General features: G+C 38.3%; 1 protein-coding gene across 1 annotated transcript in view; it reads right to left on the bottom strand.

The window, feature by feature from the left end:
• LOC126094937 (1-phosphatidylinositol 4,5-bisphosphate phosphodiesterase-like) overlaps positions 1-17890 on the bottom strand; it is a 524263-nt gene that overhangs the window by 121745 nt on the left and 384628 nt on the right. The window contains exon 16 of the mRNA XM_049909585.1: positions 12256-12420. Within this exon, the coding sequence (XP_049765542.1) occupies positions 12256-12420 (165 nt within the window). The remainder of the gene's footprint in view (positions 1-12255; positions 12421-17890) is intronic.

Below are 17890 nucleotides of genomic sequence, written 5' to 3'. Positions count from 1 at the left end.
AACAGTTAAAATTACTCTTCTTTTAAAAATATTTGGAATTAGGACATATCTGGCATACTTGAAAGTCATATTATTAATTGCACAATCTGACGATAATTATAAAATTTATTTCTTGACTTATTTACAAAATAATGATATAGTTTAGTGAAGATCCTTCTTTCGTCAAGTAAATTTGTAAACTCTTTTGCTCTGTAAACTCTCTGGAATATTGTGAGTACCGCAGAATGTAGGGAGTAGTGGGCATGCCTCTGATGGAATCAGGTGTGTGTTTGATTGTGTCACTAATAATGTAATTTGTGGTGTGATAGAAGTGGAAATTGTAAAGACGGTGTGATATTGAAAAATGTGACAAAGAATAAAATTCAAGAATAATACAGGCAAATCTTCTCAGTTATTTAGTCATCAGGAAACCACATAGTTATAACAAAAATTAAAGCCTCAAGAATGTAACCCTAGACACAAGAATTGGAGCCAACAAAAAGAACAGAAAATGAAGATAAGTAAAAAGTTTTTCTTCTGTATGTCTTATGCCTCTCGAAGCTTTTGAAAACAATGAAGAGACTAAGAGAAATTTAATGGTGATGTGTGGGAGGACAAGATTACAACATAAAGCCCAGTAAATATTAGAAGGAATTTTGCTGAGTGTGGAGAGCAGTGTCAACAAGTGGAATCAGAGGTGAAGATGTTGTACGAGCTAGAAAATTTAGTTCAACTAGCTCTGATACTTTAGACTCTGGAGTGAATGTGTATTTAGTGCTTGCATCAAGTTGTGATATAATTCTACTGAATTATCTGCTCTTGTTTTTAGTCAAAGATTGATTGAATTGGAACACTGTAGAAAAATGAAAGAAGCTGGAGTCAATATGCAGGCTAACTAACAGTGGTTGTTTCTCAGATAACATCGATGAACAGAATTAGAAAGATAGCAAATAATAGTGGTACCATAAAGATTCAATGGCACACATCATTATGTTGTAAATGAGCTTACTCTCTGTCCACAACAGAGCTGCACATACGTCAAGACACTATTTCTTTTTTAATTGTGTACTTATTCTATACAAGGAGCACATCTTTCCAATACAAACAACATATTAAGACACCCTGGCAAGTCTGAACACTCATTTAAAATGACTGTTACCTTTTCTCTCTTCCGACTCCCCCTACTATGCTTAACTTGTGCACATTAGTTTAAGTGTACTGGGGTGGCTGTATTTGTAGTTACAAACCCTTAAACAGCATCAAACATAACATTCTTTGATCTAACAATCAAATTTGCTCTGATGGCCCACTTACGATCTAAGAATATTCTTTCTGAATGCATAAAGTTATCGGAACTCATAGTATCGCAGATATAATGGAATGAAAATAAAAACATGAACAACATTAAAACTGCAAGATAGAACCGGTAGCAATAAAGGAAGTTTTACTTATTGTGTGTCTCCAGTGCAGTTACAACACTAGATGATGGAAAATCCAGGATGGAATGTAACAATACGAGAGAAGGAAAGTTGCTACTCACCATATAGCGAAGATGCTGAGACCTAGATGCAAGACCTGTCCCATACATCCTCCTACCACCACCCACTCCAGTCCGATCACTAACATCACCTATCCCATCAAAGGCAGGGCTACCTGTAAAACCTGTCATGTGATTTACAAGCTAAGCTGCAACCACTGTGCTGCATTCTATGTAGGCATGACAACCAACAAGCTGTTTGTCCACATAAACGGCCACTGACAAAGTGTGACCAAAAAACAAGTGGACCACCCTGTTGCTGAAAAAACTGCCAAACATGATATCCCTCATCTCAATGACTTCTTCACAGCCTGTGCCATATGGATCCTTCCCGCCAACATCAGCTTTTCTTAACTGCGCAGATGGGAACTTTCCCTGCAATACATCCTATGTTCCCATAACCCTCCTAGCCTCAACCTTCATTAGTCACTGTCCTCACCCATCCACCCTCCTCCCTGTTCCCATTCCAGGACTAAACAGCCATCATTTCAGCACCACACCCAGTCTTTTAATTTCTTTTATTTCTCTCCTTTCTGCTACTTACCCCCTCCACCCTCTGCACCTTCTCTCCTACCCTCCATCTAAACTGCATCACCACTCCCATCATGCACTGGTGCTGCTGTTCGCAGTGTGGTTTTAGCTCTCTGAGACTGCAGGTGTGTGTGCAAGTTGTGTGTGTGTGTGTGTGTGTGTGTGTGTGTGTGTGTGTACTGCTGACAAAGGCCTTAATGGCCAAAAGCTTTGATTGTATGAATCTTTTTATGCGCCTATTGCGACTCATCATCTCTGCTATATGGTGAGTTACAATACTAGATGATTATACTTGTACTTCATTTGGCAGTATATAGAGTATGGAGACCGGAAATCCCATTTTTAATGGGACTCTTCCTTTTTTTCATTGTGTGTGCCAAAAAACTTTTAATGGGATCTCAAATGCCCCATTTTTTGTAGGCCCATACTTGTCAATAATTTTAACTTTTTCATTTAGTTTTCTTTGGGTTTAATGTGCTTTATACATCAGCTTTGTCTCACACGTGTTTCATACTTTCTTACTAAGAGTCAAGTGCACCTCAAATGTTCCAGGGAATGCAATTACTAACTCCTCTTTCTTAACATCTCCAAATAAAGTTGAGATCCACTGTATTACTTCCAAGGAATCTCATCAGTCATTTATAATCAAGAAGGTAGTGTCTAATAAATCACACCAACATATCATCAAACCTAACAAACAATTCCTTGAACCAGAAGTTTATTTTCATAATTTACAAGAGCTAAAAAATAAACTAAATGAGTTAGAAATTTTAATTATAAGTGGAAATGATCTGTTAGATGTACAGATATGGTGTATTAATGAATATTTCATGAGGTCTTTCAAAATAGAAAGTGCTGTACTACCACAATTCAAACTTGTGAGTCACTTATCAAGAAAACTGTCAGAGGTGGTGCGAGCTGCATACCTGTGACAGACATTACCACCACACCATTAGACACATGCAGTTTCTGTAGTTTTGAAAAAGAATTAGAACTGTCAGGTGTAAAGCTTACAGACCTGAATATCTATACAATAACTGCTTACAAATCACCCTATGGCAACATGAGCACTTTATACAAAAATCTAGCATTAGTAATAGAAAAAAATAAGTAACACGAAATCTTACAGTCTCTTATTATGTGGTGATTTTAACATAAATTTTCTCTCAACAGACACTAGCTATTTAAGATTCAAAAATATTATGAACAGCTACAACCTTGACCTGATGGTCAAATCTCTGACTAGAGTAACAAACCATGCTATTAGTTTTCTGGACCAGGTAGCCAGTAACATGAGTTGCACAGTATCCTCTGTATGTTTAGGATTCTCAGGCCACAATCCATTAGTTATGCAGGTTTACTTGCGAATAAACATGCCTAGACCTAGAAAACTTCTTGTACAGAGGAGAAAGTTCAATAAAACAACATACACACTTCCTTTTCTGATATGCAGAAAGAACACTGGCAAAATTTATATGACGCTCAAACTGTTGACAGCAAAGAAGCAATCTTAGACATTTCCTGGCTATTATCTTAACTGTCACTTTCCCTTACAAACAAAACGTGTAAACAGGGACAGAACACCCTCCAACTGGATCACTCCCAGGAATCATCAGATCATATCAGAGTAATACAGTATTTTTCTCTGATACCAAAATTGAATTAGGCAGTAGTGAAGAATTTAGGAAATACTTTACTTCTTATAAAAAGGTATTTAGGAATGTAGCTAGTGCACCCAAAAAGCTACAAATGATAACCTCCTCAAGCAATCATAAAATAAAGGCAAATGCATGTGGAAAATCATTAATAGGAACACTGGTAGAGGAAAACAACATACAAGTAACATTAATCTAAAAGTTTGGCTTCCAAGGAAAGAAAACTACTGCTGATGCAACACAAGAATTATTATCTCTTAGTCTGAAGCTTGTGACAAAAAACTTCCAGACACAGGTATTTTACTAACTTCAAAAGGACATTTCACATGGTTAATCACAGCATATTGCTGCAAAAGATGTATTTCTATTCAATAATAGTAACCACAGGCCACTGGTTTTAAAGCTGTCTGAAAGATCGACATCAGTATGTTGAAGTAAATGAAATCAAGCTCTCAGGAACAGCCACCACTACAAATACTTCCACATAAGCCATAAATCAAGGCATTCCCCAAGGCAGCCTTAGGCCCCTTGTTGTTTTTACATTACATAAAAGATCTTCCACATAGCCCATCAGACACCAAAACCCTTCTGTTTGCCAATGACGCCACTATTCTCATATCTGCTACAGAAGAGACTCTCCAGTTTGCTGTAGATATAACCACAGATCAATTAAACTCATTGCTTAAAGATAGGCCAATACATACTAGAAATATTACACGTCACTAAGAAAAGCATCAACAAACTTGACAGAACTATGGGATTGCCACTATCGTGGCACAAGATCAAAAACTTCTTTACAACTAATTCCTCACTCAACAAACTTGTACAGTAATGGTGTTAAATGTACAAGAATAAAATTATACACTCACAAAGCAACATCAATAAAAGCAATTCAGAAATAAATTTAAAATGAGTGAAAATCTCTCTTAATAAAACACTATTTTTACACCGCTTGGGAATTTTTGTACTCTGACTTGTCCTAATAAACAAAAGTATATTAAAACTTTCATCATTTCAGCCATCTTCATGTACATCTTATGCTATCCGTAGAAATAAAAGTAAAAAATGTTACTGTTTGAGTATATAAGTCATCTTCCGTGCTCATGCAGCACATAATAAAATAAGATAATAAACTATACGAAGTTATACCTATTAGGAGAGATGAACATCAACAAAAGCAAAATGAGGATAATGGAATGTAGTCGAATTAAGTCGGGTGATGTTGAGGGTATTAGATTAGGAAATGAGACACTTACAGTAGTAAAGGAGTTTTGCTATTTGGGGAGCAAAATAACTGATGATGGTCGAAGTAGAGAGGATATAAAATGTAGACTGGCAATGGCAAGGAAAGCATTTCTGAAGAAGAGAAATTTGTTAACATCGAGTTTAGATTTAAGTGTCAGGAAGTCATTTCTGAAAGTATTTGTATGGAGTGTAGCCATGTATGGAAGTGAAACATGGATGGTAAATAGTTTGGACAAGAAGAGAATAGAAGCTTCCAAAATGTGGTGCTACAGAAGAATGCTGAAGATTAGATGGGTAGACCACATAACTAACGAGGAAGTATTGAATAGGATTGGGGAGAAGAGAAGTTTGTGGCACAACTTGACCAGAAGAAGGGATCGGTTGGTAGGACATGTTCTGAGGCATCAAGGGATCACCAATTTAGTATTGGAGGGCAGTGTGGAGGGAAAAAATCGTAGGAGGAGACCAAGAGATCAATACACTAAGCAGATTCAGAAGGATGTAGGTTGCAGTAGGTACTGGGAGATGAAGAAGCTTGCACAGGATAGAGTAGCATGGAGAGCTGCATCAAACCAGTCTCAGGACTGAAGACCACAACAACAAAACAACAACCTATTAGAACCTGTGTTATATAGGTAAAATGCCACTATCAGTATTATAATGTTGCTGACTGCTGTTTGTAAACAACCTTTAGTAAAATTTTGTCAACATTCTGTATAATATTCATGTTGTATATATTGTAATATGTATTTTTGTGCTGACTTAGCCCATGTAACGTATATTTTTGTACTGAATTATTCCATACTAATTGTACAAGCTACCATACTTATTTGATCCATGGGACAAATAACAATAAATAAAATAGCTGTCGCATTTCAGCTAGTAAGTCTCCTTGGCACTTGATCTATAATGAGACAGGAGAGTAAAAGTACACATTGACAGTAGAGGTATGGAGAGAAAACTTTCCACTATCTTGCGCAGTGCTGGCAACTCTGGTGTGAGCTTTGTTTTGATCTTTTTTTTTTTTTCTTCTTTCTACTTTTTATGAAGGAAATGATTCACAGAAGTAACAAGGTTTTGTGAAAGCTTGTTATAGACATTAATGTTCAAACACTGTGCTTATCTGTAGTGACAAATACGAATTACCTACACACTGTTAGATCTCATAGATTAGCAGTAGCCAACCCACAACCAAATGTTTTCAGTTGTAGAAAGATTTGGAGAGCATGATTGCCAGGGAAACAGTCAAACGTTCTCTGTATTAAGGAAGGTCAGAACAGCACAATAACATGCATTCTTGTATTACCTTTCTGAAAAATAATGTCATGGTAATCTTGAGGATAGGGCACAGCCACTGGCCTCAACAAATCAGAAACATAACAGCTGAAGTCAAAATTACTGGCTATGTGTACAAGAGAAAATCATGTTGCATACCCAATGGCACCTATTCCATCACTGGGCTCTATGATGATGATGAATGCAATATCATAACATTCATCCTCATCAGAACCTCAACATATGGATACATCCATCATGGTGTTGTACACAGGACTGGAAATCATCTGAAAATACAACACTGTGCCACTACTATGTCCAGTGTTGTTACTGGGTGCACCACTGGTGACGCACCTCTTTCAACTGCCGTGTCAAGGAAAGCACAACAATGGCTGCCATGCTGACAATTTGTGTTGCTCCATACCATCATCATACTACTCGTGTGTGTATTTATCATTCAGCAAATAAACCCATTTCCTAACTCAAGAAAGTGAAATGGCTCTATGATCCTTAATAACAATGCATCTGTCCTCTCAGGCACCAGTAATCAGAAGCCTTCGAGAACCTGAATGGCTTTGAGAATGACCTTCCTGAGCCTATCAATTCGATTTAATAATCACTTAACAGCCATGGGGTCTCAACCAAAATGAAAACAGTATCATATAACAATAGACCACAGTCTCAATAGGCAACGATCATACTCCTTTCAAATTTTGATGGGTGCTGGTTGACATTTCTCCTTCCTACATGGGGTAGGATATGATCTTCTTACAATGAACCAATACTCAAATGCGATTTATGACTGAGAAACCTGAAACATCATCTTTCTTTATATACAGAATGTTGATGGTGCTACACCTACTTACATTGTGCTGTTGCACAGAAATGATAACCATTTGTGTAATGAAACATCCAGCACACTTTACCAATTTTACATTTGTTGCTTACTGCCTTCACCGTGGTGCTGCAATTTTAACAGCCACCAGTGTATTATGAGGCTGGAGACAACACCATTTAGTTCCTGGGTAGGATGCTACTTAGGAGATTGCTTACAGAACACCTGTGCAAACCTATCCCAGAATATTACTGAAGTGTGTGTGGTCCATACCAAACAAGATCAACATGATTATAGAGTGTACACTGAGGTGACAAAAGTCATGGGCTAGCGATATGAACATATACAGACGGCAGTAGTATCACATATGTTGTTGATGCCGTCTTCAGTCCAGAGACTGGTTAGATGCAGCTCTCCATGCTACTCTATCCTGTGCAAGCTTCTTCATCTCCAAGTACCTACTGCAACCTACATCCTTCTGAATCTGTTTAATGTATTCATCTCTTGGTCTCCCTCTATGATTTTTACCCTCTATGCAGCCCTCCAATACTAAATTGGTGATCCCTTGATGCCTCAGAATGTGTCCTACCAACCGATCCCTTCGTCTAGCTAAGTTGTGCCACAAATTCCTCTTCTATCCAATTCTATTCAGTACCTCCTCATAAGTTACATGATCTACCCATCTAATCTACAGCTTTCTTCTGTAGTACCACATTTCGAAAGCTTCTATTCTCTTCTTGTCCAATCTATTTATCGTCCACATTTCACTTCCATACATGGCTACACTCCATACAAATACTTTCAGAAACGACTTCCTGACACTTAAATCTATACTCCATGTTAACAAATTTCTCTTCTTCAGAAACACTTTGCTTGCCATTGCCAGTCTACATTTTATATCCTCTCTACTTTGACCATCATCAGTTGATTTGCTCCCCAAATAGCAAAACTCCTTTACTACTTTAAGTGTCTCATTTCCCAATCTAATTCCCTCAGCATCACCTGACTTAATTCGACTACATTCCATTATCCTCGTTTTTCTTTTGTTGATGTGCATCTTATGTCCTCCTTTCAAGACACTGTCCATTCCGTTCAACTGCTCTTTCAAATCCTTTGCTGTCTCTGACAGAATTACAATGTCATTATCAAATCTCAAAGTTTTTATTTCTTCTGTGGATTTTAATTCCTACACCAAATTTTTCTTTTGTTTCCTTTACTGCTTGCTCAATATATAGATTAACTAACATCGGGGATAGGCTACAACCCTGTCTCACTCCCTTCCCAACCACTGCTTCCCTTTCATGCCCCTTGACTCTTATAACTGCCATCTGGTTTCTGTTCAACTTGTAAATAGCCTTTTGCTCCCTGTATTTGACCCCTGCCACCTACAGAATTTGAAAGAGTGGGTTGATGTTGTTGTTGTGGTCTTCAGTCCTGAGACTGGTTTGATGCAGCTCTCCATGCTACTCTATCCTGTGCAAGCTTCTTCATCTCCCAGTACCTACTGCAGCCTACATTCTTCTGAATCTGCTTGGTGTATTCATCTCTTGGTCTCCCTCTACGATTTTTACCCTCCACTCTGCCCTCCAATGCTAAATTTGTGATCCCTTGATGCCTCAGAACATGTCCTACCAACTGGTCCCTTCTTCTTGGCAAGTTGTGCCACAAACTCCTCCCCAATTCCATTCAACACCTCCTCATTAGTTATGTGATCTACCCATATAATCTTCAGCATTCTTCTGTAGCACCACATTTCAAAAGCTTCTATTCTCTTCTTGTCTAAACTATTCATTGTTCATGTTTCACTACCATACATGGTTACACTCCATACAAATACGAGGGTTATTCCAAAAGTAAGGTCCGATTGATTGCCAAATTGAAACCACAGTGAACATCAGAAATGGTTTACTTGTAACAATTAGCTACACCTTTCAGCTACTTCTCTACGTAGTCGCCGTTCCGACTTAGACTTTTGTCATACCGTTGTACCAACTTTTCAATAGCCTCATCATAGAAGGCAGCCGCCAGTGCTTTCCGCCAATTCTCCACACTGGCCTACACCTCGTTGTCTGTGTCAAAATGTTGTCGTCAAAGACTGCGGTTCATGTGACCAGAGATGAAACTCAGGGGGAGACAATTGCGGACTGTATTGTGGGTAATCTAACATTTCCATTTGAAAACGATGCAGGAGCATCTTCATTGCCCCTGCAGAATGCGGCTGAGAATTGTCGTGAAGACGAAACAGCACGACAGTTATGTAATGTTGGCTGCATAGCTTCAGGCGAAATTTCTCACCAGGCCCTCGTACTTGGCGGCAGACACTATTTTCTAGACATCTTTACGCACTCACTGCGAGCTCAGAAATGAGAAGAGCGACGTGAAGCTAACTGGGGTTATACTAGAGACACTACCCAACACATCTGTGCAAAGCTTTATCGGATTTTCATAGTCGTTTCCATTTCGCGACCGATCGGACCTTACTTTTGGAATAACCCTCGTACTTTAAGAAAAGACTGCCTGACACTTAAATCTACACTCAATGTTAGCAAATTTCTCTTCTTCAGAAAAACTTTGCTTGCCATAGCCAGTCTACATTTTATATCCTCTCTAGTTCGGCCATCATCAGTTATTTTGCTCTTCAAATAGCAAAACTCCTTTACTACTTTAAGTGTCTCATTTCCTAACCTAATTCCTTCAGCATCACCTGATTTAATTCGACTACATTCCATTATCCTTGTTTTCCTTTTGTTGATGTTCATCTTATATCCTCCTTTCAAGACACTGTACATTCTGTTCAACAGCTCTTCCACGTCCTTTGCTGTCTCACAGAATTACAATGCCATTATCAAATCTCAAAGTTTTTATTTCTTCTATGGATTTTAATTCCTACACCAAATTTTTCTTTTGTTTCCTTTACCGCTTGCTCAATATATAGATTAACTAACATCGGGGATAGGCTACAACCCTGTCTCACTCCCTTCCCAATCACTGCTTCCCTTTCATGCCCCTCAACTCTTATAACTGCCATCTGGTTTCTGTTCACATTGTAAATAGCCTTTTGCTCCCTGTATTTGACCCCAGCCACCTTCAGAATTTGAAAGAAAGTATTCCAGTCAACATTGTCAAAAGCTTTCTCTAAGTCTACAAATGGAAGAAATGTAGGTTTGTCTTTCCTAAATCTATCTTCTAAGATGAGTTGTAAGGTCAGTATGGCCTCAGGTGTTCCAACATTTCTACGGAATCCAAACTGATCTTCCCTGACATTGGCTTCTACCAGTTTTTCCATTCGTCTGTAAAGAATTCATGTTAGTATTTTGCAGTAATGACTTATTAAACTGATAGTCTGGTAATTTTCAGACCTGTCACCACCTGCTTTCTTTGGGTTTGGAATTATTATATCATTCTTGAAGTCAGAGGGTGTTTCACCTGTCTCATACATCTTGCTCACCAGATGGTAGAGTTTTGTCATGGGTATGTCATATATACAAGGTATAAAAGAGCAATGCATTGATGGAGCTGTCATTTGTACTCAGGTGATTCATACGAAAAAGTTTCTATTGTGATTATGGCTGCACAGCAGGAATTAAAAGACCATAGAATGTTAGTTAGAGTTAGACACATAGAACATTCAATTTCAGAAACTGTTAGGAAATTAAATATTCTGAGATCCAAAGAGCCAAGAGTGCACTGAGAATACCAAATTTCAGACATGGACAATGCAGTGGCTAATGGTCTTTTCATAATGACTGAGAGCAGAGCTTACAGCATGATATCACTTGCAGTGCTTCTCCTGGACTCGTGACCATATCGGTTGGAACATAGATGATTGTAAAACCATGACCTGGTCAGATGAGTCCCAATTTCACTTAGTAAGAAGCAATGGTAAGTTCCAAGTGTGGCACGGACCCAATGAAGCCATGGACCCACATTGTCTACAAGGCATTGCGCCAACTGGTAGTGGCTCCATAATGGCATGTGACATGGTCTGCTTTCACATGAAATGGACATGGTCCTCTGAACCAACTGAACCAATTGTTGACTAGAAATGGTTATGTTCAGCTACCTTGAGACCACTTGCGGTCATTCATGGAATTAATTTTCCCAATCAAAGACAGCATTTTTATGGATGGCAATGTGCCTTGTCACCAGGCCACAATTATTCATGACTGGTTTGGAAGACATTCGTCAATGTGAGCACCCGACGTGAATCCCATCGAATATTTACGGAACATAAAGGTCAGTTCATGTACAAAATCCTGCATTGGCAACACCTTCTCAATTACAGATGGCTATAGAGGCAACATGGCTCAGTAATTCTCCAGGGGTCTTCCAATGACTTGTTGAACCCACGTCACATCACACTGCTGCACAACACTGGGCAAAAGCAGGTCAAACACAGTATTAACAGGTATCCCACGACTTTTGTCACCTCTCAGTGTATACCAAGAGAGGCATCATGACTGGTTTGTTCACTCCCTGAAAAGTATCATGTGGACACTGAAAAATTTGAACTGGCAGAAGCTTGAAAATAGACTTAATTAACACTGTGAAAGCCTACTTACAGAGTTTCCAGAACCAGTACCAAGTGAAGAATATTGGAATACAATACAGCCCCCTACAATTGCTTTCACTGGGGCTACTAAGACAAGATTAGACTAATTACAGCAGACATAGAGCCATTTAAGCAGTTATTCGACCTGTGCTGCAAACACAAATGGAAAGGGACAAAACTTTAATATGTGGTACAAAGGGATGTATCTTCTGCCATGCACCTCACAATGGTTTGCAGAATATGCTTGTAGATATAGAAATGGGAAATTGTCAAAAAATCCTTCTAATTATATCCATAAATTGGAAATACATTGTGATTAAATTGATCATTTTCAAATTTAATATTCATTGTGTTCTTAATGATTACTGTTTCAGGTAGGTAGAAGACTCTTTCATTAGTATTTGTCATGAACTGTAATGTAGCTTTCTGTTAAGAAATTCATTTCTTGAACATCATTTTCCTTTGCCTTTCTCTGCTGTTCTTGTTTCAATATGGAGTGATATTTCATCTGTGAACGTATCAAATAATTGCTACAACACTGAAATTTCCAAGGGCTTCTTGAATCTTATGCTATTATTTGGATTCACAACAATGAAATAATGCAATTTATCAGGCATGGAAACCACATATTTTAAAAGGACCTTACCTTTTTGAACAGGAATGGTTCTGCATTGTATACTGGATTCAGGCCATTTCCTGTAACCTTGGACGTTCTGAACTCATCCCTGATTGTATCTGTTGGCAGACCATACATTTCCACTACTACATAAGTAGTAACTTTCTTGTCGGCCAGAAACTGACCAGATATGACCTGTAATGAATGCTACTTAGAATTTAAAGGGATTTCATAAAAGATTACAATATAATAATAATAATAATAATAATAATAATAATAATCAGACAATGTAAATTTGAGGATAAAGTATATAAAAATATCTGATTACAGGTCTTTTATCTTAAGCTTCATAAGCCTAAGATTTATTTGCCATTCTTGAAATAAAATTTGCAGTTGTAATTATAGCCAATATGTGTGTTGTGTGCAGTTAAACAGTTTGCAGCTATTTTAAAATAAGAAGCAGATCAGTGCAAATACTAATCATCATACAATAGATGCTGAGAGATAAAGAAAGAATAATGTGATAGGCTTTCTGTTTCACACTTTCAAACTCATGCAAGCAGTAATGGTTACCACACACACACACACACACACACACACACACACACACACACAGAGAGAGAGAGAGAGAGAGAGAGAGAGAGAGAGAGAGAGAAGGGGGGCAGTGGGGAGGGGCGAGGGGGAGGGGGAGGAGAGGGAGAGAGAGAGAGAGAGAGAGAGAGAGAGAGAGAGTGGAGGGCGCTGAAGTGATAAGGGGGTAAGGGGGTAAGAGGGGGGGGGAACAGAGGAAGAGACAAAGGGAGAGGTGGATGTGAGTGTATAAAGAGCGAAGTGAGGGATACGGACCCTGGGGTGGTGGAGATGGATGTTAACACAGAAGCTAGCACAGATAGAGGCTAGGGGGACTGTGGGGTTGACAGTTTCCACCTCTGTAATGCAGAGATCCAGTGTTGGGGAGAAGGATCCAGATGGCATGGGCTGTTAAGTAGCCATTGAAATCAAACATGTTGTGCTCAGCAGCATGCACCAGTGGGTTGTCAACTCGTCAACTCTGCCCTCAGCCACAATTTCGCAGTGGCCATTCACTCAAATGGAGAGATGATTGGTGGTTGTTAAAAAACACACACACACACACACACACAGAGTGCACAAGTGGATGGATAGATGATGGCTGTTAACAAACACACGCTGTGCATAAGTTACAGCAAAGCTGGTATTTGAAATGACTGCTTTCATAGGTGGCCCTGGAGTGTTGGGACAGTGTAGAATGTAGTCATCCTGGACAATGTAGTCATTTGTGTGTGTGTGTGGGGGTGGGGGGGGGGTGGGGGGGGGGGAGGTTGCAGGCATGCACGGTTTTAGTTAGCTCTGAAATAGACCATTGTCATCCATAAGCTTATCAATGTGTCTAGTCTTGTTTATATACCTATTGATCTCCTAATGCCTCAACTGCATGGCGAATTGTTACCTTTACTTCTTCTATTATTTGTATTCCTCCCAGGACTTCCCGTTATTATATTCACATTGCCATGTGATTGTGATTCATCTTATTATCCCATGTCATCCATCATGGACTGCTGTTTTGAGTTCTACACCTGTTTCCATGCTCTCTTATTTAAATTAGGTATACTCTTTGTTCTGAAGATCTAAATTGAGAAGACCATCAAAGACACAGAACATTGTAAGACAAGAATACATAATACATATTCAAAACAAAATGAGTTATGCTAGTGCCTCTCCCAAATATTCTAAATGAAATGCTCCTGATATCACAAGTTCCCCTGTTGTGGGAGTGATGCATATAAATGCAGTAATGAAACATTTGGAGAGTGTACAGACACAGGAACAGAACAACAGGTAGAAGAGAGGTGTCTACTTAAGTATTAGAGTTGATACCAATGAAAATGCAAATATCTGAACACTCATTCCAGAGGAGAAAGCCTCTCAAAAAACATTAACATGTGCAGGAATGATATACCAACACTGAACAGAAAAATGAGTCACTCCAAATATCATATCAGGAGAGTCAGAGCATGTAGTGTACAACATTGAAATAACAGTTCCCTAAAGATTAGTACTCAAATTACGAACTAGTAATACTGAGTTATAGGCAAGCAGTATGACAAACAAAAATAAGTGCAACAAAAGAAAAAAAGGGAAAAAAAGAAATAAAAACAAAAACACAGAATGTGGAAAATGTTTGAGGGTGCAGAGAAATAAGAGAGAGGCAGGATGAGGCAAACACTAGAAATTATAAATGAACCCTTAGCTTCCCAACTCATTTTTTTGTCACACACTGTACCAGGTGTGGTATGACCACCATACCCATAAATGTAGCATTTATCTAAACAATTCAGTTCTTTATGTAAAAAGGTATGCTTATACCACACAAAAATATATTCAAATAAATTTAAAAGTTTATGTGGGGGAAAAAACGCATGTCAATAGAAAACTGCACAAAATTAACATAACATTAAATAATAATGTTAAAACTATAAAAACATAACCCTGCACTCTAACTTTTACTTTTTGCTACATCTTTATTGTTTATTACACAAAAACACAAGAAACTCTCACAAAACATTTTGAAAAATAAAAATTACACTAGTACATTTTATAAAGTTAATGGTATAGATAAAAAATCTATTCACCAAGTGGTGGCAAGAGAACATACATATGAAAGATATTACAATTCACAAGCTTTCGCAGGGAGTGACTCCTTTTTCTGTCAGACGGGTTGAAGGAAAGGACTCAGGTTGGGGAAGCCTTACTGGACAGGATGAGTAGGAAAGATTGATTGTTGGGGACTCCACCGGATGAAATTTGAAAACCTGGGAGCTTAAAGGTGGAAAATATGGTAACATGCAAGACAGAGATTATTGCTAAAAATCATAAACAGATTACTAAGAACGAAAAGCTAAATATATTGTATGTGATAGACGTGGAAGAGAGAAAGAGAAAGATAGACATGTCAGAAAGTGGAAGATGTAGGAAACTAAAAGGAAGTGAAGAAAGAAATAGTTACTGAGAAGAAATGCTGAGGCCAAAGAAATTAACATAAACTAAGACCAGGTGGGTGGCATGCTGTGCAACATAATATTGTGTGCTGCCAGAACACATGCTCTGCCTATGCCCATTCATCATAGCTGATAACTTAGTGGTATCGTGCGGGATGTAGAAGGCTGAACAGTGTTTACATAACAGCTGGTATATGACCTGTGTTGTTTCACAGGTGGCTCTCCCTTTGACAGTATATGTTTTGCCAGTTACAGGTCTGGTATAGGTGATGGTAGGAAGGAGGATATGGCAAAACTTGCAGTGGGGACAGTCGCATGAGTAAGAGTCATAGGGTGAGGAGACGGGTGCAGAGGAGCATATGATCTGACAAGGATATTGTGGAGATTGGGAGGGTGACAAAAGATATTCTAGATGTAGGGAGGGGGGGGGGGGCAAAATCTTGGACAGAATTATCCTCATTTCAGGGCATGATTTTAGGAAATCATAGTCTTGTCAAAGCAGCTGATTAATACATTCAACACCGGTACAGTATTGAGTGACAAGGATGGATCAGCTGTACCAGGACTGCATGCGATGGCCTGGGAAATTTCTTTTGAAGTAGGCTGGTGAGATAATTACATCCATTTAAGGTTGACAAGAGAATGGTGGTGTATTGCTGTAAAGAGTCTGCCTTGTGAACATATGTGTTTACCTTAAATACCAAGGCTGTATGAGAGGGAACATTTGACAGAAAGGATGGCAACTGTGAGAATGTATGTACTGTTCTATGTTAGTAGGTTTAACGTGAACAGAAGTGTGTAATTTACATTAATTTCTTCAGTCTTAGCATTTCTTCTCATAAATCTCCTTTTTTTTCAGACCTCTTTAGGTTTCTATATCTTTCCCTCCCATATCTATCACATAAAACACGCTTATCTTTTAGCTCTCATTAATTCATGTACAATGTTTTAGCAGTAAAATCTGTCTTGCATACTATCATAACTTTCACCTTTAAGCTCTCATGTTTTCAAATCTTGTCTGGTGCAGTCCTTCTCATCCCATCTGGTAAATCCCCCTGACCTTGGCTTCTCCACAAACTTCCTAAACTCTGCCCCTTTCCATAAATGTCACCTGTCATTTTCCTTCACCCCTCTGTTTTCCCTTCAATCATGCTGCCAGAAGGAAGAGCCACTGGCTCCGAAAGCTTGCAAATTATAATACCTTTTATACATGTGTTCTCCGTCATTGGGCGAGTATATTTATCTATGCACTTACATTGTGTTTTCAAGAACTGATCATTTTCGTTGATATATTAATACTTTTTAGGTTTTCAATTTCCTTCTCAGAAGTTTTCTTTGCACTCACTGCAGCTTTCTGTAGAGAACTCAAGGCAGTTTGGCTTCTTGCAATATTGGGAAACATAAGACATCTTCCTCTTCTTCACTGGGTCACAGAGGGAACATGTTTCACATCTTTCTAGTTGTTCTACAATGACTTCTGCTCTCGGTTCTGCTATACCAAAACACAGTAAATGGATGCACAACATCCACAGGGTATGTAAGTGTTGTTGACTCGCTTTTCCATCTGTGATGACACCAATGTGTTTGTAAGCTACTACAGAAAAATTAAAGGGGAAGATTTGGATACTGTCTTTGTAGGAACTGTGAAAAATAAACACATTCATCCCACTTACGTCCAATCTGCAGAAAAACAATGCCATTAGACACCAATAGGTATATCACGCAGTTCAATACTTGGCATAGTTCTCACCTAGGGCATCAACACCACCTTTAGTGTGATTACAGTATGAAATTATTTCTGGTTTACCTGTATTACCATCATTATGTTCATCATGGTGCATAGATCAAATGAGAATCATGACCCTATGCTTTTTCAGTATAAATGAAACTAGACTAATGCATTCGCTGGAGAACCAACTTCCTTGCTTCTCACATATAAGAATTATTTTGGAATTTCTTTTTTTCCCTGTGTATTAGCCCTCTTTATTTGTGACATGTTGCTAACTCTGAGTTAAGCCAACCATCTGTGGTAATATTATGATCAGTCTGTTTAATTGATGTAGCTAGTCTAATCACAACCTGAATTAGTTTTTCAAACTTTTTCCTACTGAATTTATATTTTTTTCCGTCTGAATACATTCAAGTGTAAGCATATGCATTAAACAAATTACCAGTGTGAGCGTCAGTAAAGCACATGACTTTTGAACCATACATACAAACTTTGTTCATAATATACATTTTGAAGCCGCATTTAGAATGAAACAGTAACAGCATTTCATTGCTACATGAACATTCTGTTGTCTGACATTGGAGCTAAAGGATCATTTTGCTTGTGTTCAAAATAGGTTACCGGGTGACTGAATCTCAAGCATGTTAAAAGTACACCAAACCAGTTTTTGGGTCCCACGTCAAGTACCATCTGTGGCATCAAATGATTTGTACTTGTCTCTGCTGGATTTGAAAATAGCTGAATAAAATAGTAAACCAAAAAATGCTTTTAGTTCACATAAATCAGCTTCATACAAAACATTTGGATAGTTTTCTGGCTTTCATTTTTTATTTTTACATTAGTTCATTTCAACATGAAACTCAAATTATCAACACACATAAACCAGTTCCAAATAGTTTGAGGATATAGATTATTACCT

The sequence above is a fragment of the Schistocerca cancellata genome, chromosome 8, assembly GCF_023864275.1.
Source record: "Schistocerca cancellata isolate TAMUIC-IGC-003103 chromosome 8, iqSchCanc2.1, whole genome shotgun sequence".
NCBI lineage: Eukaryota > Metazoa > Arthropoda > Insecta > Orthoptera > Acrididae > Schistocerca > Schistocerca cancellata.
The sequence above is the reverse complement of the archived record's forward strand: the minus strand, read 5'-3'. Positions and strand labels throughout refer to the sequence as shown.